At 38.2% G+C, this 22,788-nt stretch overlaps 1 protein-coding gene across 1 annotated transcript in view; it reads right to left on the reverse strand.

The window, feature by feature from the left end:
- The window catches only part of ep300a (E1A binding protein p300 a), a 34,830-nt gene that overhangs the window by 7,905 nt on the left and 4,137 nt on the right, over nucleotides 1-22,788 (reverse strand). Inside the window, 21 exon segments of the mRNA XM_048170361.1 lie at nucleotides 10-66; nucleotides 1,104-1,184; nucleotides 2,376-2,464; nucleotides 2,821-3,060; nucleotides 3,682-3,800; nucleotides 4,226-4,394; nucleotides 5,093-5,329; nucleotides 6,425-6,693; nucleotides 6,696-6,849; nucleotides 7,155-7,307; nucleotides 7,430-7,518; nucleotides 9,995-10,072; nucleotides 12,597-12,780; nucleotides 12,868-12,985; nucleotides 13,169-13,291; nucleotides 13,471-13,576; nucleotides 14,655-14,858; nucleotides 15,084-15,197; nucleotides 15,316-15,637; nucleotides 15,736-15,912; nucleotides 17,708-18,336. Coding sequence (XP_048026318.1) covers nucleotides 10-66; nucleotides 1,104-1,184; nucleotides 2,376-2,464; nucleotides 2,821-3,060; nucleotides 3,682-3,800; nucleotides 4,226-4,394; nucleotides 5,093-5,329; nucleotides 6,425-6,693; nucleotides 6,696-6,849; nucleotides 7,155-7,307; nucleotides 7,430-7,518; nucleotides 9,995-10,072; nucleotides 12,597-12,780; nucleotides 12,868-12,985; nucleotides 13,169-13,291; nucleotides 13,471-13,576; nucleotides 14,655-14,858; nucleotides 15,084-15,197; nucleotides 15,316-15,637; nucleotides 15,736-15,912; nucleotides 17,708-18,336 — 3,712 coding nt within the window.

Here is a 22,788-nt window from a genome sequence, read left to right on the forward strand (position 1 = left end):
TGGACTTACAGCTCAGGGTCGAGTGTGTCATTTTTCTTCTTTTCAAACTGATCCTTATTGATCGATCTAGAAATATATGCAAATTGTAACACTATTAAAACAAGAAAAGTCTCAAAGGGTGCATTTATGGTCTCCAAAAATCCTGCTTCAAAATCTCAAAAGAGCAAAACCAAGTTTGAGATTTATTGTTGTTGACTGAATTCAATTTAATTTCCATTGAAGTGTTACATTAACTCTCAGGTCCCCTTTAAATGGCAGTTAACAAACATTTTTGTTGTTCAGATAGCAATCGGATGGCACTTTACTACATAATGCATTCTGGGTGCATTTACACTTGATTTTTATGTTTGGATTCACGAGTTCACATATACATATAATTAGATAGAGAAAGTAATGCGTATTTGGCGTGCTGTCCAGGGGGAGGGCTCCGAGCTTGGAATTTTGGCCCGAACCCAGAGTACTCCCCCCGGATGTGGTTATGAGAGATAGAATTTAGAAGTGAGGAGATGGGGTGGTGGAAGGATGCTGATAAACTGTCAATCGAACTGAGGTAAGGCTGCAGTATATATACCTCCGTTGGTTGATTAGCTGAATGCTTCCACCTGTGATAATTAGTCTAATAATCTGCACCTGCTCCTCCCGAATTTTGTTAATAAAACATCATTAGATAAAACCGCATTCTGAGGGACACTTTAACAGAACATGATTGACTATTTCTGTTTTTATCCATCAGTAAACTATTTTAAATTGGTATTTTTAAAGTGAAATTGATATCATAACTTTTTTTTAGCCTTACTAAAATGTACTACCTTATGATCCTATACTTTTTTAAACATTTGGTAAATAACAGAAAATTTTCAATCAACGGAAACCTATGATGTAATATATAAGTGTTGTTCTTTTATAACAGATAAGTGCAATCAGATCTCTACACAAACACATCTATCGATATACATGTAATATGGGTGGGGTGGGTCTTGATATTGCAAACACTTGACAGACTAGACAAACTTGTTTTCTTGTTGTACAGCTGAAGAGAGAAAAAAAAGAACATGCTATAATAAAACACTGATTAAAAATAGTGTGAAAGAGGAGACACTTACGTTTGAGTTTGGGATGGGTCATCTCCCAAGGACACAGTCTCACCCTGGATCTCATTGAAACACTTCTCACAGAAGTGGTACCTGTCAGCAAGAAGCCCATATTTTGGTGAACTACACCATGCGCCAACACCACAGCCAATCACAGTGAGGCAACGAGGAGGGAGCCACCAATCAGTGCAGGACAAGGCAGGGCAGGGCAGGCAGGCCAAAGGGGAAGCGCAGGACAGGGTCGTCGCCAGAGGAGCCAATCATGATGCAGGATTTTTGAGCAGGGGTTTTGAGCAGGGAGGGGTTTAGGTGCAGATGATTGGTCAGATGAAAGCAGGCGACAGCGGACACAACAAACAGCAAAGTACAGGGGAGAAGAAAAGGGTTGACAAAGAAAAACAGACAAGACAGAAATGGATGGATAAGGAGGGAGACAACAACGGACAAGCAGAAAGCCAAAGCAAAGCACAGATTAGCATTTACATGTATAATGAGAAAAATCATTATAGCAAAACTGGAGCAGAATCAGTTGCGAAGGGTGTTGGAGACTTACGGACACATGAGCACATTAAACATGAACAAAAAGACTGCAGCCACAATGTCAAGCAAACAGGCATTTTAAAGGTGCTCTATGAAAAGATAAGAATTACTCCTTTTATGGCACTGTTACACCAATCAGTGTCAAGTCGTACATGTTGTATTCGTTTATGAGCAATAATTGAAATTAAATGACTAAAATTCATGACAAAGGGGTCATATCAAGAAATATACAACTCTTTTACATACCATTTATCTATGTACTATGAAGACATTAACATACGATTAACCACATTTAGGTATACAAGCACAAACAGGTCATTTAATTTAAAGGATCATAGAGAGGGTGATAATGGCCATGTAAACATTTTGATTCAAGAAACTCTGATATTTATGTGTGTATGAAAATATTTCTGGTTAAGGTTTATATATATATTTATTTGATACCATTAAAAAAAAATGTAATAACTATATGTAGCAGAAAAGGAGCTCACTTTAAAATGCCAGGTCTTTTCACACAGATAGGATTTTACAATGGCTAAGGACTGATTGGTGGAATAGATGGGATAAGAAAACACTCTTATCAACCGTGGTGCAAGTCAGTGCACTTTATGTGGCCAGATACAGTGGAAAAAAGGCTGTTTAACAGGTTTCACATGCATATGCAATTAATAATCATAACATGGGTCATTCAGATATATATTCTTTCATGTCCGTTGATGTTGGCCTCAGTCGTAAGTTCCTTACCTGTTCTGATAACAAAAGTAAGCAGCATCTCGTGGTATAGTGCACAGCTGCTTCCCATAGCAGCACAGAGTTTGGGGAGAAAACTCAAACTGTGAGAGGGAAAAAAAAAAAAAAAAAAAAAAAAAAAAAAACAGTAGCTGGTGTTATGATGGTTTAAATGCAAAAAAAAAAAACATAACAGAAAACAGATCAACTTCAGGTGTCTTCAGTTCAGTATGTACTTGATCTGTGCTATGACACAAAATCCCATTTTATGACTAACTCTTTGGATGAGAAAACTAATTTTGTTAGCTCAACGCCTACGCTTTAAAGCTCATAAAGCCACAAGCTGTTATTCATTTGGTCTACAAACAAAGAGGAATGTATTGATTTATAAAACATCATTCTGCATCATATTAGAAGGACAATTTAATATGTGCAAACACTCAAGCATCCTCTGTTTTACCTTTCTCCCACAACAGTAGCCAAGGCTCTGCATGACCGGGTCGATCTCCTGCTCAAACACCTCCGCCAGCTTGGAGCAGTACTTGTAGACTCGTGACGTCTTGCGATTGTACAGCCAGGCATTGTTAAACATGAGCCAGATGTCATCCACATACTGCCACGGTTCCTGGTACTGGCCCGTGTCGAGCTTCCGTTTTATAGTAGACAAGTCCATAGGATTCTTCACAATGTCAAAATAGTCCTGTGATTTGACAAAAGTAACAATGTTAAATATCAGAGTTCAGTAGAATCGTACATTTCCATAAATGAGAGTATGAACTTAAGACTGTATTTGATATCCAACAACTGATCCCTGCCAATGATGATTTTATACACGACTGATGGAAAATATATACACTACCAAGTTTGGAAGGAAAGTTTTAAAAGAAATGAATACTTTTATTCAGCAAGGATGCATTCAATTAATCTAAAGTGATTATAAAGACATTTTATAAGGTTACAAAACACCAAATCAGCATATTAGCATAATTTCTGAAGGATCATGTGACACTGAAGACTGGAATAATGGCTGCCGAAAAATCACCTTAGCTATCATCAGAATAAATTACATTTTAAAATATATTAAAAATAGAAAAATTAATTTGAATTTTAAAAATATTTAACAATTATATACTGTTTTACTGTATTTTTGATCAAATGAATGCAGCCTTGGTGAGCATAAGAGACCTTTAAAAATATTTTTAAAATCTGTTGAACAGTAGTATATATATATATATATATATGTATATTATAATATGATTATGTATGTTAAAACAAAAACAGTATTATATTAAGGAGGCTGTGCACCAGACAGCACACGTACTGGTATTCCCAGCAGTGAAGGGTCCACAGGCTGGCGGAAGGGCAGAGACTCGGGGTCCTGGCGGTAAAGAGACTCCAGTGTGGGCATCAGGGCCTGTCTCAGCTCCTCTGGTTTAAAAACTGATGAAAAGGCAAGTAAGATACACAGAATTACTATATCAATGCTTAAATTATTTGATAAAAACACACAATAGTGAATATTTAAGCTATTCAGTCTAAACCAGAGGTATCTAACCTGTGGGACACAAGAAAATATTTCAAATGGCTAAAAAAATTCTCTCGTTAAAAAAATTGCCCTGTTTGGCATTTCAGTCATTACTAATGGCAGCAATTTAAGCACAAGCATCAAATTACAATTTCATCTTTAGTCAAAAAGACTAAAATGTATCCACTGATGTGTGAGATTCATTAAAAATGTTGCATTGGTGTTAAATTTTTGCCCATTATATTTTTATATTATAGTATCATTACCAAGGTACCAACAGTTGGTTTTGTGCTGAAGCCAACCCTAGCAGCTAAAATACCCAAGTGGGGTCTGATCATACTTTTCTTTTTGTTAGGGACTCCAGAAGGTGAACTGTGGGTAACTGTGGACCCTGAACCCTCTTCCTCTTCTTTAGGCTCAGTCTTTATCTCTGGCTTTTTGTCCTCCCCAGCTGCAGTGGAAGATGTCTCCATTGGCACACCATCAGTTAACGGCTCCTCTTTCTTTATCTGATAAAAGAAAGCAGACAATTCTTATGAAATGATTTTCATTACCACAGGGTTCAAGGCTTTTTTTTCTACTTGCTACAAAAGTTGTTTCAAGATCAGTGAGTGATTTTCTCTTTGTGTGTTGTTGTTTGATTAACATTAATGACAAGCAGCAGCAAGAATATTAGGCTGCTGTTACTTTAAGACTGAATGCACGGATCCAATATACTGTTACACGTGTTTTCTTTCTCAACGGTTTATGTTCATTTAATAGATCATAACCGACAGTGTTTAAGTGAATACTTGCAAAACTTGTATTTTTCCATCCAAGCACAAGAAGATGCGAAAGAGAACTTAATTCAGTACTCGCAAGCTGTCTTCTGTGCACGAGCACACAGATGGACTTTGCATGCAAGTACTGAACAAAGTTCTCCATCATGTCTTTTTGCGCTTGAATCTGATTGGTTAAAAATTGCTTCAATGTTTAAATTGACCACACTTAAAAACACGTTGTGCAAATGATAAACATTTGTGACAATGCAGCACTGGCCCAATCAGGCAAGTGACAATTCCGTTTACCTTTTTGAGCATCTTTCACGCTAACCTGGGCCATCGGGCAGTCCTTATTGTCGAGCCATGGTTATAGTCTGACTCTCAGATAATCAACACCATTCAGACTTTAATTCTTATTTACTGAAAATACAACTTCTGTATCGTACCTCAGGCTTCTCCTCAGTTTTAATGTCTTCCTGCTTTCCAGTTCTTCCTCCCACCATGGCTTCTTCTTCATCCTCCTCCTCCTCTTCCTCCTCCTCCTCTTTCTGCTTGACCTCCATCTTGGGCTCAAAGGGGGCTGTGGAGTCTGAAGGACCCTGCTGAAATGATCCATCTGCACTGCTGACGGAGGCAGGGGTAGCAGCCTGGCCGTCCACTGGCAGAGAACCCTTATGAGACAACTTAAGAGAGAAAAGACAAAAGGGTCAAAAATGGTGTGTAGAAGGATACAAACTCTAAGACAATGCAATACATTAATTAAATAAGTAAATAAGATCAGCATTAACAAGAACATCTTAGAAACATTTAAGATCATCTTAGATTTTTTAATAATTTGTAAAATGTTCATGTAATTGTATTTGATCCTAAATTCCATGGATCTCATTCTACATCAAAAGTGAGTAACAAATCAGGCAAAAACTGATGTGAAAATGTTCTTATGCGTACACCACCTGAAGAGCATGTGTACAGACCTTTTGCACTCATATATAACAATAATTAAAATAATCCAACAATGTTAAAATGTAAATGTTAATACAATGTTGATTTTTCTTCTATGTGCAAATGAAATATAAATATAAATATATATATATATATATATATATATATATATATATATATATATATATTTTTTTTTTTTTTAGGGCTGTCAAAATAATGCGTTGATTTCGATTAATTAATCTGAGAAAAAAATAACGCGTTAAAAAAAAATAACGCACTGGAGATTAGCAATCCATTCCTTGGTGTTAAGGTACACATCATCAAATCTTCTTTGACCTTTGAATTTATTTCCTTAGCATATTAGGTCATATTGTTGATTGTTATAGCCATTATTTGAACAGTGAAAATAATAATAAAAGAGTTTTGAACTTTAATGTCACTAATGCTGATTATTCATTGATTCATTTGAATTGAAATATTTAATACTTTCACAGCAAAAATTATCTATGTGATTAATTTACATTAATCAAGAGAGTAATTAATTAGATTAAAATTTTTAACTGATTGACAGCCCTAATATATCTATATATATATATATATATATCTATATATATATATATATATATAGGTGGAGTTTATGCACTTGTTCACATTGCTTAAATTGAAGATGAACTGCAATTTATAAAGCGGGATGCTTCTGGAATATTTTTGGTGTGTCAGAAGCTTTATAAAACGTTCTGGAACATCTCAGACATTGTTGTGCGTTCACATTTAGGACGTGTTTATTTATAAATGAGCCCGCAGATTTTTGTGTTATACAAAGCAGTAGTACTTACTGGAGTGCGGGGATGCTGGCTGGCATTTGGCGTGGAGAGGCCACTTTGAGAAACAGCGGGAGGAGTTCCTCCTCCTAATGACTGCTGCTGCGGTTGCATGACATTGTCAGAAGTGGCGGACGGAGGTAACTGCTGCTGACTGCCGGTCGAGGCTAACTGGGGTAGACTGGGTGTATGGGGCTGGGGTGTCTGGGAGCCTGGTGTGGGTGTGGGTGTGCGGCTATGTGCTGGGGAAGGAGAATTCTGGTGGACGGGCGGGCCGTGGGGAGGTTGATGGACTGTGTTGGGGTGGACGCTGGAGGAACCCCACTTATGCTGTTGGGACCCAGAGAGCCCACCGAGGACCCGCTGCCTGCCCCTCCAGCAGACCCAGGCTGGGCTAAAGGACTGCCAACTGGTAAAGATGATAAAGTAGGCATTTGCCCCTGCTGACAAATTAAAAAATAGAGCAAACACTGAGAATGCATTCATGAGTTCATGCAGTTCAGAACAAATATGATATACAACGCATTGCAGCTCTAGACTGTTTAATGACAAAACCAGGACCACATGTATACAAAAAAAAAAAAAGACAGATAGGTATAGGTGTGTATGAAGTAGTAGTAATAGCAGCGTTTGCTCAATGCAATCTAAGAATTCATAATTGGATAGTATATTAAGAACAGTATTATTACAGATAAGGTCCTTATGAATTAAAATACAATTTTAGAGAAAATCTATAATCTCTTACTTGAGTAATAGTGCCATCATTTCCTGGGTGAGCCATGTCAACAGATACAGCACCAAGACTTGGACTTGAACCTTGAAACTGTCCAGGTTGCATGTACTGATTTTGCATCTGTGCAACATTCGGTTGTGGCATCCTCCCAGTGCCCATGCTTCCCTAAAACAGTCAAAACACTCAGCATTTAGAATAAATATTCTGTGCACAATCTACCACGGAACTACTATGCAGTAATAAATAACAAATCTACAAAAGGTATCACTTCTAGTCACAGTAATAACCTGGTTAAGAGCTGTGTTGAGTGGAAGAGGAGGTGTAGATCTCTGGCCCATGGACTGCATTCCCATATGGTTCCCAAACGGATTCATCCCTGCAAAGCACAGAGCAGAAGAGAGAGTTAAAGGGGACCTATTATGCAAAATTCACTTTTGCATGGTGTTTGGACATAAATGTGTGTTGGCAGTGTGTGTACACAACCACCCTATAGTGATAAAAATCCATCCACTCCTTTTTTTTAATCCTCATAAATCATAAGCAGTGTCTCAGAACAAGCCGTTTCCAGATCCCTGGCAGTGTGATGTCACAACAGCCACAGGCCCCACCCACGAATGTTGACAGACACTGATGTTTGAACATAGAACCGCCATGAGCGAGTTCACAGCGAGTCCGCCATTACTGCACTGACGAGAACGTCTCCCAAGCATTTTAGGTGTTCTGTAGCTGGATGGATTAATCCACGTAGCTCTCTTCATTTACTACCTAAATCTGAGCCGCTGAAGACGAGATGGATTAACTTGGTTTTCCAAGAAAATGCTCCCTCAGTTCTGTCGAAATTTGTTTATGTCTGCGCGAATCATTTCACACCGGACTGCTTTGTGAACGAATATCAATACAAAGGGACAATATAAAACAGAGACTGTGCTAAAAATGTGCTACTCAAGGATATACAAGTTAAAACTGTTCGTGATCCAGATTACAGCCTCCAGTGATACTGGATATGGCAATAATGAAGGTAGGAGCACTTTTTTACAGTTCATCTGAGTTTATTTACGGATATAAAGTTTATTAAGCACCACCCGAAAAGGCATAAGGTCTATATATATATTCGTTTACTGTTAGTTGTAACGAGTTGCAAGAATGTTTCTGTGTTCTTCGCTATATTTGTTGGTGATAATACAAGGATAAGAGAGAGAGAGTTTAATATATAATATTTTAATGCACACTTGCAGTGTTTTATTAAGCTCTTACAGTAATTTTCTAGAGTGAAAATAGACGCTTCATCTTTTATGTGAAGTACAATTAATGTTATAAAACTCATCTGTATAGTTTTGGCCATCTTTCGCACGGTACAACAGGGCTGTACTAATATTGTGGATTAAAAACAAGAAGACAATATAAGTTATAACCGTAATTTAACTAAACTATACCTGTTCTATCTCCATGCAGCATATATTCGCAGTTTCTGACATTATAGTGTGTCCTGAATCAGAAGAATCAGATCTTGAAGCTCCGCCCTCTGCAGCAGCTCATTTGCATTTAAAGGGCCCACACTGAAACGGCTTGTTTTTGCTCAGCCACTAAAAGTGGCAATTTTAACATGCTATAAAAAATTATCTGTGAGGTATTTCGAGCTAAAACTTCACATACACACTCTGGGGACAACAGAAACTTATTTTACATCTTGTAAAATGGGGCATAATAGGTCCCCTTTAATGCATATATACATATACACTACCATTCAAAGTTTGGAGGCAGTAAGATTTTAAAGGTCCCGTTTTTCGTGGTTTTTTTGAAGCTTTGATTGTGTTTATAGTGTGCAATATAACATGTGTTCATGTTTCACGTGTAAAAAAACACAGTATTTTTCACATAATTTACTTATCTGTATACCGCTGTTTCCACTGTCATAAAAACGGGCTGATGACTTCCTTGTTCTATGAAGTCCCTCCTTCAGAAATACGTAACGAGTTCTGATTGTGCCAGCGGTTCCTGTGTTGTGATTCGACAGCAGTTTAGCGCATCTTACCCGGAAAGGTCACGCCTCTTACCATAACGTGGAGATGCATGCGCTCAGTGTTATTGTAAACATGTCTTTAATTTTACCCTATCAATTTGAGCCGGAATCAGACCCGGTGATTGGACTGCGGGATGAAAATAACAGCGTTTCGACGACATGGCGACAAACACACTCTACAAACTCTTGTGTATTCCTGTGGGCGGAGGTTAGTCAAAAAACTGTTTTAGTGACGTCATTAAAGAAGGAAGTAGAGGGATGTAGTCCAAACTGGCCATTCGATGTAGGCAACTTCTGTTAAATAAAATATCTCGCTTGGCATTGAACTTTGAGCTTTAAAATTTTACAGATTTTATTTATACTCTAAACAACAACATTACACACTAACTAAAGTTTGAAACATGGGATCACGAAGAACGGGACCTTTAAATGTTTTTTAAAGTATTTTATGCTCACCAAGGCTGAATATATTTGATCAAGAATACAGTAAAACAGTAATATTGTCAAATATTACAATTTAAAACAAGAGTTTTCTATTTTAATATATTTTAAAATGTCATTTATTTAGGTGATGGCAAAGCTGAATTTTCAGGAGCCATTACACCAGCCTTCAGGTCTTAATGTTTTTGTGGAAACCATGATAAAAAAAAAAAAATTCAATTCAAAAGAACAGCCTTTATTTTTTTGAAATATATATATATTTTTTAGAACTATGTAAAAATGTAATTAATTTCTTAAAAAAAAAAAAAACATTTTACTCCAAACTTTTAGTGTACACTTAATATATCTCAGTGAACACACTCACACATATATGTATATGAGATATACAAACCAGCAGCATTCTGCATCCTGTTCATCATCTGATTTGGACCAGTAGGCCGCACCATTGAAGGATCCGAAAGAGGACCATCTACAGGAGGAGGGGCAAAACAAGAAATAAGTCAAATCTATGAAAATCGCTTAACAAGTGCAGTTTTTGTTCTGTTGACATATGTCCTACCCAAACTTCTGGTCCTAATAGTAAATATCAAAAGGCTTGTCAGTGAGGGTGACAAAGAAAAAAACTTCTGTTCTTAATTTGTTATGTTGCCTTGTACTATTTTCTCTTTTTGTTTTATGTTACCAGCAACGCTGCAATTTGTTTGTCAATACAAATTTTAAAAATGCAGCAAGAATAAGTATAAAGTGAAGATACACGTGGCAACGTTTTTAGCAATGTTGCTGTCAACGGGCAACCTGATGAGACACAGGGCAACTAATTAGGGCAACGGACAGTTGGCAGCAACTAATCAGAGAGGAGCAAATCTATTGCCAACCCAATAAATACATTATAAACACTTGTTAGGCACTTTGTTTCAACTTTTTAAATATTTTCTTTGTTTTTATTCAATATAATTGCCTTTCTGATCTGATTTGTGATAAGAAAAGGGAGAAGAGCGAGTTTGGCAAAAGGCGGATTTGAACCCATGTTGATTGCGTCAAAAGCTACATTCACGTGCCATACACCCTACAGCTTACGCCATTATGGACATTAAACAGAACGTGTCTTTTTAGTATTTAACTGAAAACATTTGAAGGGTAAATTACAGACAACACACATTAAATTGGACACCTGTTGGTATTTTAAGCATTAAATGAGGTAAATTCCCTGTTTTGGGTTGACACATGACAACTTACCAGCATAAAAAGATATAAGTTCACTCTCCTTTTCTTAGCTCCACTGCCGCTGAGAGGCAGGCCATCTTGTTTGAATTTTTTCTGACATTTCCAAGCCGGTCACATGATCGGCTGCTAGCATTCTGAATGGAGGATCTCAAAAAATTGCCCACGACCGATCTAAAGTATCCAGATATAAATTTGTTGCTCATTCTCAATGGGAAAGTGCCCAAGCAACATTGCTCGGCAACATTGCTCAAAAAGTTGCCTCGTGTATCATCACCTTAAGATTCTTTTTTCCTCATTTTACATCAAATCACACAGAGAATACAATCACTAAACTTTATATGCAAACCTGTAATAAATAAGTAGCCTACTATGTTCCAAGACTTTATGTAAACCTTGAAAATGTGTGGGGGAAAAAGTTATAAACTTAAAGGTGCCCTTCGTATGAAAAAATGAATTTATCTTGGCATAGTTAAATAACAAGAGTTCAGTACATGGAAATGACATACAGTCAGTCTCAAACTCCATTGTGTCCTCCTTCTTATATAAATCTCATTTGTTTAAAAGACCTCAGAAGAACAGGCGAATCTCAACATAACACCGACTGTTACGTAACAGTCGGGGTGTACGCCCCCAATATTTGCATATGCCAGCCCACGTTTCCAACATTATAAAAGGCATTAGACAAGGGCAGCCGGTATTAACGTCTGGATCTGTGCACAACCAAATCATCAGACTAGGTAAGCAAGCAAGAACAATAGTGAAAAATGGCAGATGGAGCAATAATAACTGACATGATCCATGATAACATGATATTTTTAGTGATATTTGTAAACTGTCTTTCTAAATGTTTCGTTAGCATGTTGCTAATGTACTGTTAAATGTGGTTAAAGTTACCATCAGTTATTACTGTATTCACGGAGACAAGAGAGACGTCGCTTTTTTCATTTTTAACACTTGCAGTCTGTATAATGCATAAAACACAACTCCATTCTTTATAAATCTCTCCAACAGTGTAAATTTCATTCTTTTCATCCATTGCTATGGTTATGGCTGTTAATCTTCTCAGTTTGGCAAGTGACTCACAAAACAATAATTTAAAGACGAGCTACTTCAGGCCTTTGTGACTTTCTGGCATGATCACCTGACAAAAACTGCTTGCAACAGATACACTGAGCTCCTTCAGAAGGTTTTGTCAGTTGTACAACACAGCAGAGGCTCTAATGGAATGTAGCAAATTTATTGAATTTGCCATTATTTATTAAAACAAATGCCTGACCATAATAATACTGTCTCTTATTTCTAAACTTTACCAAGAATGGTAAAGCATAAACACTGTATAAAAGCTGTCGACCAACATCACTTAAGAGCAAATATTTACTTATTTTTAAGCTGTCAATAAGTATCAATTAAAAATAAACATACTGCTAATAAAAATGACAGATTATGAATAAAGGGGTATTAGTAGCCTGCTGCATTGTAAAGCCTGCACAGTCCATGAAAAAGCACAGATCAAACACAATTTTGACATTTACTTATTTGTGTGAAATCGTTGTAAACAACAAATGCTTACATAGGCTTTTGGTTACTAAAATCGGTTATGAGAAAGTGAAATGTAATGCACTTGCCTCCACAACCGCGACATACAGAGGCAAAAAATTTAATTCCTGTACCATCAAAAACTCATAGGTAACCATTTGTATGTCACAGCCATGAACTACAAATTACTTGCCAATCGCAGAGATGGGCAACTTTTGTAGATGAGTACTCACTAGTAGGTAGTCCTGTGGGTGGCCCTGGCTGACCAATCCCTGTGGGCCCCTGCGGCAGGCCAGTGGGGGGCATGCCAGGCTGAGTGGGCATCATGCCCTGTTTCTGTAACCGTGTCCTTCGCTTCTCTTCCAGTTCCTTCTGGATCTTATAGATCTTCTCAGCCAGCAGGTGATAATACTCCGCCTGAAAATTGTGATGTATAACAGTGACTTATAAACCAGTGATTATGATAAAACACAAATCATTAACAGACAAGAACAATATACCCACCCTGCTGTTAGCGGACTCATACATATCCCCTTCGACTTTACGCGCATAGGCCACTAGATTCTCCATCCGCCGGTCTTTCAGTGCAGCTGGATCTGGAGTGGGAAAAATGGCTTGGACTCTGAAGGAGGAGGACATAAGCAAGGGACACAGAAATTAATATTAACTGAATATCAGCAGTTATAATGATTAAATAACCAATTAAGTACTAGTTTTAAAATTGTTCTTCCACAATAAAATAGAAAAAAAGACAGATGTTACTGTAACTTCTTTCATAATTTTCACAAATCATTGTTCAACTTACAGTTTGTGCACCAGGTGGTTGCGTAGATCCTGGGTGATGTCCTCATGCCAACTCTTCCTCATTCCAGCACTGGAAGCAGGGTTGGCCACAGGCATAGACCCCACAGCACTGTCATTCATCAAACTGTTGAAAGGTAAGTGATGGAAACAAATGAGGACCACTCTATGTTTGCATATGAACTTATCAAAACTGACAGACGCCTGCTGCAGTGGATTAATGTTACTGTAAGGTTTTAAGACCCTCTGAATTCGGAGGATAGAATGGTGACTAGTTACGTGAGATGTACTGAAGGGTTGGTTTACCTCTGTGAGTTCATGTTCAGATGCAACATTGTATCCTGGAGAAGGTTAGACTGCTGATTCTGAGACTGACCACCCACAGCCCCATTTACTCCCATGGGATTCGCTCCTGTAACAAGAAAGGTCTTGAGAAGAGACACCACTACAAGTCTAATAAAAATTCTGGGGTAGGTAAGATTTTATTATAGGTATTTTAGAAATGCTCACCAAGGCATTGTTTGATCAAAAATACAGTAAAAACAGTAATATTTTGAAATATTATTACAATTTAAAATAACTATTTATCAATTTAAATATATTTTAAAAATAATTTTCAGCAGCTATTACTGCAGTCTTCAGTGTCACATAATTCTTCAGAAATCAATCTAATATGCAATCTAATATTAATGATTTGATTCTCAAGAAATATTTCTTATCATTAACAAATTTGAACAAAGGTTCAAAAGCACAGCATATGTTTGAAACAGATTTTTTGTAACATTATTTTGTGCATTATGTCTTAAAGGGTTAGTTCACCCAAAAATGTAATAAATGACATTATTTTCTCACCCTCATGCCGTTTCACACCCATAAGACCGCCGTTGATCTTCGGAAGGCAAATTAAGATTAATGTACTAAAAACATTTAAATCAGGTCATGTGGTTCAATATTAATATTATAAAGCGACGAGAATATTTTTGGTGCGCCAAAAACAAAATAATGACTTATATAGTGATGGCCGATTTCAAAACACAGCTTCAGGAAGCTTTCGGAGTGTTATGAATCTGGAAAGCTTAATGAATCAGTGTTTTGAAATCGGCCATCACTATATAAGTAACTTTTTTGGCACACCAAAAATATTCTCGTCGCTTTATAATATTAATATTGAACCACTGTACTCACATGAACTGATTTAAATATGTTTTTAGTACATTAAGGGATCTTGAGAGAGGAAATGTCATTGCTGGCTATGCAGGCCTCACGGAGCCATCGGATTTCAACAAAAATATCTTAATTTGTGTTCTGAAGATCAACAAAGGTCTTACGGGTGTGGAACGGCATGAGGGCAAGTAATAAATGACATTATTTTCATTTTTGGGTGAACTAACCCTTTAATTTTCACTTTTGATCAATGTATCCTAGCTTAATAAAGGTATAAATTTCTTTAAAAAAAACTCGTACTTCAAATAAAATCTGAAGCCTCTTACCCATGGTGTTCATTGTCCGTTGTGTTTGTTGGACAGGCTGAGGAGCCTGGTTTCCCTGGTATGTGAGGCCCAGGGCCGCGTAGGCCCTCTCGATGGAGCTGGGGTCTATCTGCCCTTGGGTATTGAGATTGGGGGCACTGGGCGGACCACCAGTTACATTACCCAAAGAAGAACTTAACCCCACACTTCCAGTGCCTAGCAAAGCTGAAGCCACGTAGAGAAAAAAGCAGAAATAAACCAAAATAAGAGACAATTACCATAGATCTAGAATCTGAAAATAGTAATAAAAATGTTGCCAAGTCAAATTCTGTTACATTAAGGACAATAAATACCACAAGGTTACAAAGGTTACAAAGTAATTTTCCATGTTTGAAAAAGTGAGATGGGTTGAGATGCAACATAATGTTTTGCATTTATACACACACTCACTCTGTTGATTCCTCTTGTCTCCTGCATTTTTCAAAGGTAGACATACAGGGCAGTCATGCCGCGTGCAGTTCTTCCAGTGAGAGATTATCTGTCTGGAAGAGGCACAGTGTGCCACTAAAAAGCAATAAAATGCAAACCCAATATTAGAAATAGTGCCACGTTGTTTAAATAGGCAGAACAACAGAAACAAAAGTGCCACGCTGTTACGGTTCTGTGCAGTTTATACACTCACCTTGGCAAGATTTGCCAGCCTGGCAGTGCGTCATGTGGTTGAGGACGTTCTTCATGGTGCGACAGTGGGGCAGGTTACACTGCCGTACTTCCCCATTGGCCTGCTCCCTCCGCTGGCACTTGTGGGCATGGAGCAAAAGCACCAGCTGCTGCTGTATGAGTTTGCGCTTTTCTGGATCGGCCGCTGGAGGAACACCTCCTGCCGCTGCTGCAGACACGGCTGATGCAGCTGATCCGGGACCAAGAGTTCCTTGGGCATTGGGCACCATGCTGCCCGTTCCTGCGCCTCCGGCAGTGCCCGCTGGGGAAAGCTGGGAAGCCTGCTGTGGAAATCCAAATTAACAGACATTAAGATATCTTGTGGCTTCTTTAAAATAAACAAGTCTAAAGTCTGCATACAAGGCTCTGAATGAATACATACCATGCCAGGTATGCCCTGCATAGGCTGGGGTTTCTTGTCGAGGTTAAACTGGGCCGGACTGTTGGACAGACCTACTTTGTTCTGGAGCTGAGGGGCCAGCCCTGCAACACCCAGACCCTGACTGGCAGGCTGACCATATGGGCCTCCATAGGGGCCTGAACCTGCATTCATCCCCATCTGCAACAAACAGACATAGGGAGTTGACAATGATCTTCGAAAAAAAAAGAAAGCCTATGTATGAAAGTAGGGCCCTATGATTGAGAGAACGTTGGTGGAATCCAGTCACACAAATGGAATTTACTGTGTAATGCAGAAGGTCACCGAAGTAGCAAAATTTGAATGGATAAATCAAGAGTAGTGTCTGTTAATATTAAACCACCAAAGGATTGCTACTGAATTATGAAGTCTGCATGTTCTGCGCATCTTTGTGTGAATGAACTGTACAGTTGTCTACTACACAAGTGCATGTGACGCTCGTGGCATTTTCAATGTGTGCGGTCTTGCACACATTGAGGATGCTCCATATGAACTTCATCTCCAGAGCTGCTCTGAAATTTTAGTTTTCAACATTTCACCATTTCATTTGATAAAACTATTGTCAGATACACACAGCAACTCAAAGGTCTTTATTACAAACCACAAAACAATGACAGAAAAATATAACTATTGTAGAGAAGAATGTACTTCTCAAAGTAATAACAACAATACAATTTATTAAAATATTTAAGGAATATCACACAATTTATCATCCATGTTTTAATTTAAGTAGTGAACCTCTATTGTGCAGTGCTCTGTTTGCCAAAAAAAAAAAAAAAAAAAAAAAAAATTAAAGGGATTGTTCATTCGACCAGTTCCAGGCGCCGGTTTGGTTCCAACCCGACTACAAGACAAAATTATAACTGTAGCACCATTTTATCGTTTCTATAGTTTAAAGTGAGCAGCGCGGCAAAACAATGGAGCTGTACCGAGCGTGCCACACGAATCATGAAAAGTGAGGCCAAAGCGTCTCGATCGCCCCCAGGTTGCTGGATGCAGTGTAGGCCATAAACCCTGCCCTCTCCGTGTAATGTCATGGGACGTGAGACAAACTAAACAGTCAAATTACAAATCAAATATTCCAAAGATGGTTTCTGTCATTTTAGGCAGTTTTTAATCATACTGATGTTAGTTAAAATGTTCGTTCTTTAAATAAGTTTGTTTTTAGTCAGTTATTTAATGCATTAAAAGCGCGGGTTTTGATGTTATGATTGACAGCTGAGATTTACAGCTTCTCTGAGCGAAGTTGTTACTGAAGCACCAACAGACTTTTCTCTGGATCTTCGGGTGGAGATTGAAGCTTTAACTTTAATTTCTACATTTCCAGAACTGTTTATTACACACCGGCATCATGAGTTGTTCTGCAGTATTAACCGATTCTGCAGGAGCGTGGGTGGGGCCTTGATATCGCAGCTCCACTTCAAGCTCACTACTGCGCAGACTCGGGCTCCAAGTTCACTATGAGCAGACTCAAGATTCAAGATGTTAGCACCATATTGGCACACTGGCCGCTTCACTTACCACAACTTTAATTGAATATCCCTGAACTAGGGACTTCATTTTGTCCATTGGGAACTGATTCCAATGTCGGATTATCATCTTTTGCTAATTGCTGTGATCTCATATGAGTGACATGAAGAGAGGGATTATTGTCCCGCCCTCCCACTGGTGCAGGTGCACACATCTTTATAGATAAGATGTTATTTCAAAGGGAAAGGGAAATTATTGTTTTTGATTAAAAATTACGAGGGCACATGAATTTTAAAAATATAAAATATCTTATCTGTAAGATTTTTTTAAGTGTTTTGTGAAAATAAAATCTAAAACCTTCTAATTTACTGTCTTCTTAAATATATCGGCCCAATACTGATAACATTACAAGTCACATTTATTGACTGATACAGATGTATTGGGAATGTGTTGATGATGTCATTACCTTGTTCATTGCTCCAGGTTGCTGTGCCCTCAATCCACCCTGGACTCCTACTGTCTGCTGCTGCTGCTGCTGAAGAGCCTCTGCTAACAGGTTACTGTTGCTGCCCATGCCCGGGTTGTGATGTCCTATTCTGGGCGATCCATTCATCATCTGTGCTCCCAGCATGTTTTGCTGCTGGGGCACGAGCCCTCCTGGCTGCTGCTGTCCATTGCCTTTCTGAGGTCCGAGCATATTCCTGTTCATGTTGCCCACCATCCCTGCCATCTGCTGCTGTTGCATAAGGGCGGCTTGTTGTGGGGAAAGATGTTGCTGCCCTTGCGGACCCATGCCCTGGGTACCCGGAGAAGACTTCATATTCCCGAAAAGCCCCATTGAAGCTCCTGCTGGGCTGCCCATCGCACCCTGCTGCGATGCAGCAGGTGCAGGTCCGTGCCGAAGGAGTTCTGAGAGCTGCTTGTGCTTGGCCGCTGCATCCTGGCCACTGGACACAACTCCTCCAATGGCCCCACCCCCACTACCCAAATTGGCGTGCAACTGGCCAAGGTCCCCTCCATTTTCTAGATTCAGCTCTGAGGAACTGATCAGCTCATCTGGAAGGTCATGCTCCAGGTCAAAAAGCGAGCCAAAATCTACAGCAGAAAATGAGAATTAAGAAGAGAGATTAATGATGGGAGAATATCATGTAATATTTTTGGTCCTGGAGCCGGATTCACGAAACATTGTTAAGAATACATTTCTGCTATTTTCTTATCTTTTTTCTTAAGTTAGAAAATAAGAACATTTTGCATTCCCAAAAACTTCCATTAAGAACGTTCTAATATTTTTTTTAAGATTGTTCTTAAGACAAAATTTAAAAGTATACATATTCCTGAATAGAATGTTCTCAAAAATCATTTTAAATAACTTTTCAAAGTTAGGATAACCTTCAAGCTGTGGGTTAGTTCACCCAAAAATGAAGTTACTGTTATTAAATACTCACCATTCGTTCATCTTGGGAACCCGTCAAATTAAGACAAATTAAGATATTTACCACATTCAAGGTCCAGAAAAGTAGTAAAGACATCATTAAATTGGTCAACATGACTACAGTGGTTCAACCTTAATGTTATGAAGTGACGAGAATACTTTTTGGTGTGCAAAAACAAAACAAAAATAACAACTTTATTCAACAAATTCATCTCTTCCTTGTCAGTCTACTACGTTGTTTACGTTGCAGGCTTCCAGACTCATTGGCCGGATCCTGCATCAGCATCACACGCATGCGTCGTGCTGCTCACGTGAACAGCGCCGGCAAATACTCGTGTTCTGATGTAGAACCCGGATGTGCTGCACTGTCTATACAATGTAAACAAGCATAGGAGAAGGACAGGGAAGAGAAGAAATTGTTGAAAGTCATTATTTTTGTTTTGTTTTTGCGCACAAAAAGTATTCTCGTCGCTTTATAACATTAAGGTTGAACCTCACATGGACTATTTTAACAATATCTTTTCTACCTTTCTGGGCCTTGAAAGTGGTAATTAAATTGCCGTATATGGTGGAGAGCTCTCGGATTTCATCAAAAATATCTTAATTTGTGTTCTGAAGATGAAAGGGTTAGTTCACCCAAAAATGAAATTTCTGTCATTAATTACTCACCCTCATGTCTTTCCACACCCGTGACCTTCGTTCATCTTCAGAACACAAATTAAGATATTTTTGTTGAAATCCGAAGGCTCCGTGGGGCCTTCATAGAGAGCAATGACATTTCCTCTCTCAAGATCCATTAATGTACTAAAAACATATTTAAATCAGTTCATGTGAGTACAGTGGTTCAATATTAATATTATAAAGCGACGAGAATATTTTTCGACTTATATAGTGATGGCCGATTACAAAACACTGCTTCATGAAGCATAGGAGCATAAATGAATCAGTGTATCGAATCATTATTCGGATCGCGTGTCAAACTGCCAACGGCTGAAATCACGTGACTTTGGCGCTCCGAACAGCAGATTCGATATGCTCCGAATCTTCCTGAAGCAGTGTTTTGAAATCGGCCATCACTAAATAAGTTGTTATTTTGGTTTTTTGGCGCACCAAAAATATTCTCGTCGCTTTATAATATTAATATTGAACCACTGTACTCACATAAACTGATTTAAATATGTTTTTAGTACCTTTATGGATCTTGAGAGAGGAAATGTCATTGTTCCCTATGGAGGCCTCACAGAGCCATCGGATTTCAACTAAAATATCTTAATTTGTGTTCCCAAGATTAACGAAGGTCTTACGGGTGTGGAATGACATGAGGGTGAGTAATAAATGACAGAATTTTCATTTTTGGGTGAACTAACTCTTTAAGGGGCCATTCAACATTTTATTTTCTTCTTTTTGCATTCCACTGCACAGCTTTTCATAGTTTTTCTATGTAAGCATGCTATGCGGATGTGTTTGGCCGTTGGCGTTGTGCTTGCAAATTGCATCTTTTGCAGCATCTTGTGCATGACATGCTGTTCTAAAAATGCAGCACTCAAGTTAAAAGAATTTCACCTTTTAAAAAATCTATCTCTAGACCTTTTTTTTCCTCATTCCACTGACCTGTGCCTCACGTTTTTACGCAAAACAGTACACATAAACGCATTTTGCTTTAATGGCCCCTAAGTCGGTCAGTGCAATCAGTGCTATTATACTTATGAAAAAATTATTAAAAGGCCCACGGACAAGAACTATAAAGTTTTAATAATCATTCTAATTTTATGAGAAAAAGAATTCCACAGCACAGCACAGCTATAACTAAAATGACACAGAGGGGCCATATTGTTGGAATCACTTTGAGAACGACTTTTTTTTTTTTTCAGCTAATGATCGAAAACACTGACAGCAAATCAGAATTCACCAGACTTTAAAGAGCTTGAGCATTTAAACAAGTGGCAGACAACAACTGCAGTGCGTGCTTATTATAAACAGAATTTTATCATCCATTGGTGTGAATACTATATAAATTTTGTTATAGTTATTATTCATGGAACGGCATGAATATAACACATGGGCAGCTAAAATGGATAAACCCTCCCAAACAAGATTTTTACTCACCCTCATGTCGTTCCAAACCCATAAGACTTTCGTTCATCTTCGGACCACAAATGAAGATCTTTTTGATGAAAATTGACAGCATTCTGTCCCTCCATAGACTACATTCACAAGTAGAACTTGTACACTTCAAAAAGTTCATAAAGAGATCGTAATAAACCTCTTACGGAAGCTCAAACGTGCTGCATAACCAATGAGGTTCATTCTCGTGTGTTACGCAGCACGTTTGAGCTTCCAGAAGAAGTTTGTTCTCGTGCGTCATTCAGGTTCGGTTGAGCTTTTGTTTATGTTCACTGATCAATGTTTATATGCGAGTAAAACCCTAAATTAAATAAAGCAATTATATGAAGCAATTGCGTCTTCAGAAAGTTTTAACTTAACTACTCGATTCATATGGATTAGGTTTACAATCTCTTTATTAACTTTTTGAAGTCTCAAAGTTCTGGTTGTGAAGGCAGTCTATGGAGAGACAGAAAGTGTTCAGATTCATCAAAAATATCTTTATTTGTGTTCTAAAGATGAATGAAAGTCTTACGGGTTTAGAACGACATGACAGTGAGTAATTAATGACAAAATTTTAAGGGGAAAAAAAAAAAATCTCTCCCAACTACTGCTGCAAACTATACTGGGAACTCTCTCATTTGGTACATTACTATAATATTAGAGGTTAAAATTAACAACAGAGACCAAGTTATTATATTCAACTGCTATTTATTTTCAGATATAATAATTATGCTTTACGTTTGTATACAAATTAGTTGCACATAAGGAAGTTTTCATATACACTTGTCTTCATGATAAATTTATTCAAACATATGTAGGGCTGCCCCTAATAGTCGACTAAACGTTAGTCGATTAGAAGAGGCTTAGTCCACCAAAATTTTATTAGTCGGTTATTCACAGAAAGAAAAAGAACTTGTGGCAAAATCATGCAGTCCATGAGGGACAGGTTGTTAAAGGTGCTAAAGAGGATCTTTTCGTCGACTGAGAAACCAAAGACTGTTAGTGAGTTTTTGAAATGAGCGCATTTGTAAGAACAACCCCCCTCCTTCACAGTTCATTTCGAGGGAACGCCTCCCAAAACTCGTGCACGAGTATTGGAACACGAGTGTTTACCACCGGCATTCGCTGTGTCGTGTTAGTGGATTCATTCATGTCGGACTCACCGCAGGTAACTCATAATCTGCAGTTGTTACTCCTGTCTCCTGACAAAAACATTGCATGCGGCGCCTGTAGAGTGTGGAAAGTTACTGGAGCGCGCAGCCGCGTTCGTCTCTCACAAGGAACGTCATGGCAGTGATTGACAAGCCAATCCGCACACGTCTTTCGATGATCGCGTAAACGATTGGCTGATGTTTTTAAGGCCCTAACTCATGCACAGATGATGTATATTAATATTATTTCTTTCAGTGCACCTAATAAATAGTCTTTTATCAGTTAGTGAAGACAGTTTCAAGTAATATTGAAAAAATGTATAAAAACAAAACATCCTCTTTAGCATCTTTAACGGCGGGTCCTTGTGGTAATTACAGTATGTCGGGCAGGAAATCCAAACATTCGCCTATCATCCATTGACCTCAAATATGGCTCATCATTTGAAACATCTAATAGCAACTTTACAAGGCCACTCACTCTTACATTAACCTAGATAAATGTGTGCTACAAGTGTTTGTGTGGCATGTGGAAGCTGAAGTATAGCGTTCTTACTGCAAGGGATGGAGGCACCGGCGCGATCACTTGCATTTGTTTCTGATAATGGCACAAACAACTTAAAATACAAATTTCTGGTCATACAGATAAGAGTAATACATAATTTCTTTCTAAAGGCGCATCCACTATCCCCCTTGCTATTTTTTATTATTTTATCGACACATTCATAATCATTATTTTTGCCGGTGCTTTGCAGCAAGCTTTATGTGTGTGCTTGAGAGCGGAATAGGCTATATTACACCTACATATATATTAAACACTGATTATGGTTTAGTATTCTGCTCAGTATATATTTAAGTAAT

The sequence above is a fragment of the Megalobrama amblycephala genome, linkage group LG20, assembly GCF_018812025.1.
Source record: "Megalobrama amblycephala isolate DHTTF-2021 linkage group LG20, ASM1881202v1, whole genome shotgun sequence".
Taxonomy (NCBI): Eukaryota; Metazoa; Chordata; class Actinopteri; order Cypriniformes; family Xenocyprididae; genus Megalobrama; species Megalobrama amblycephala.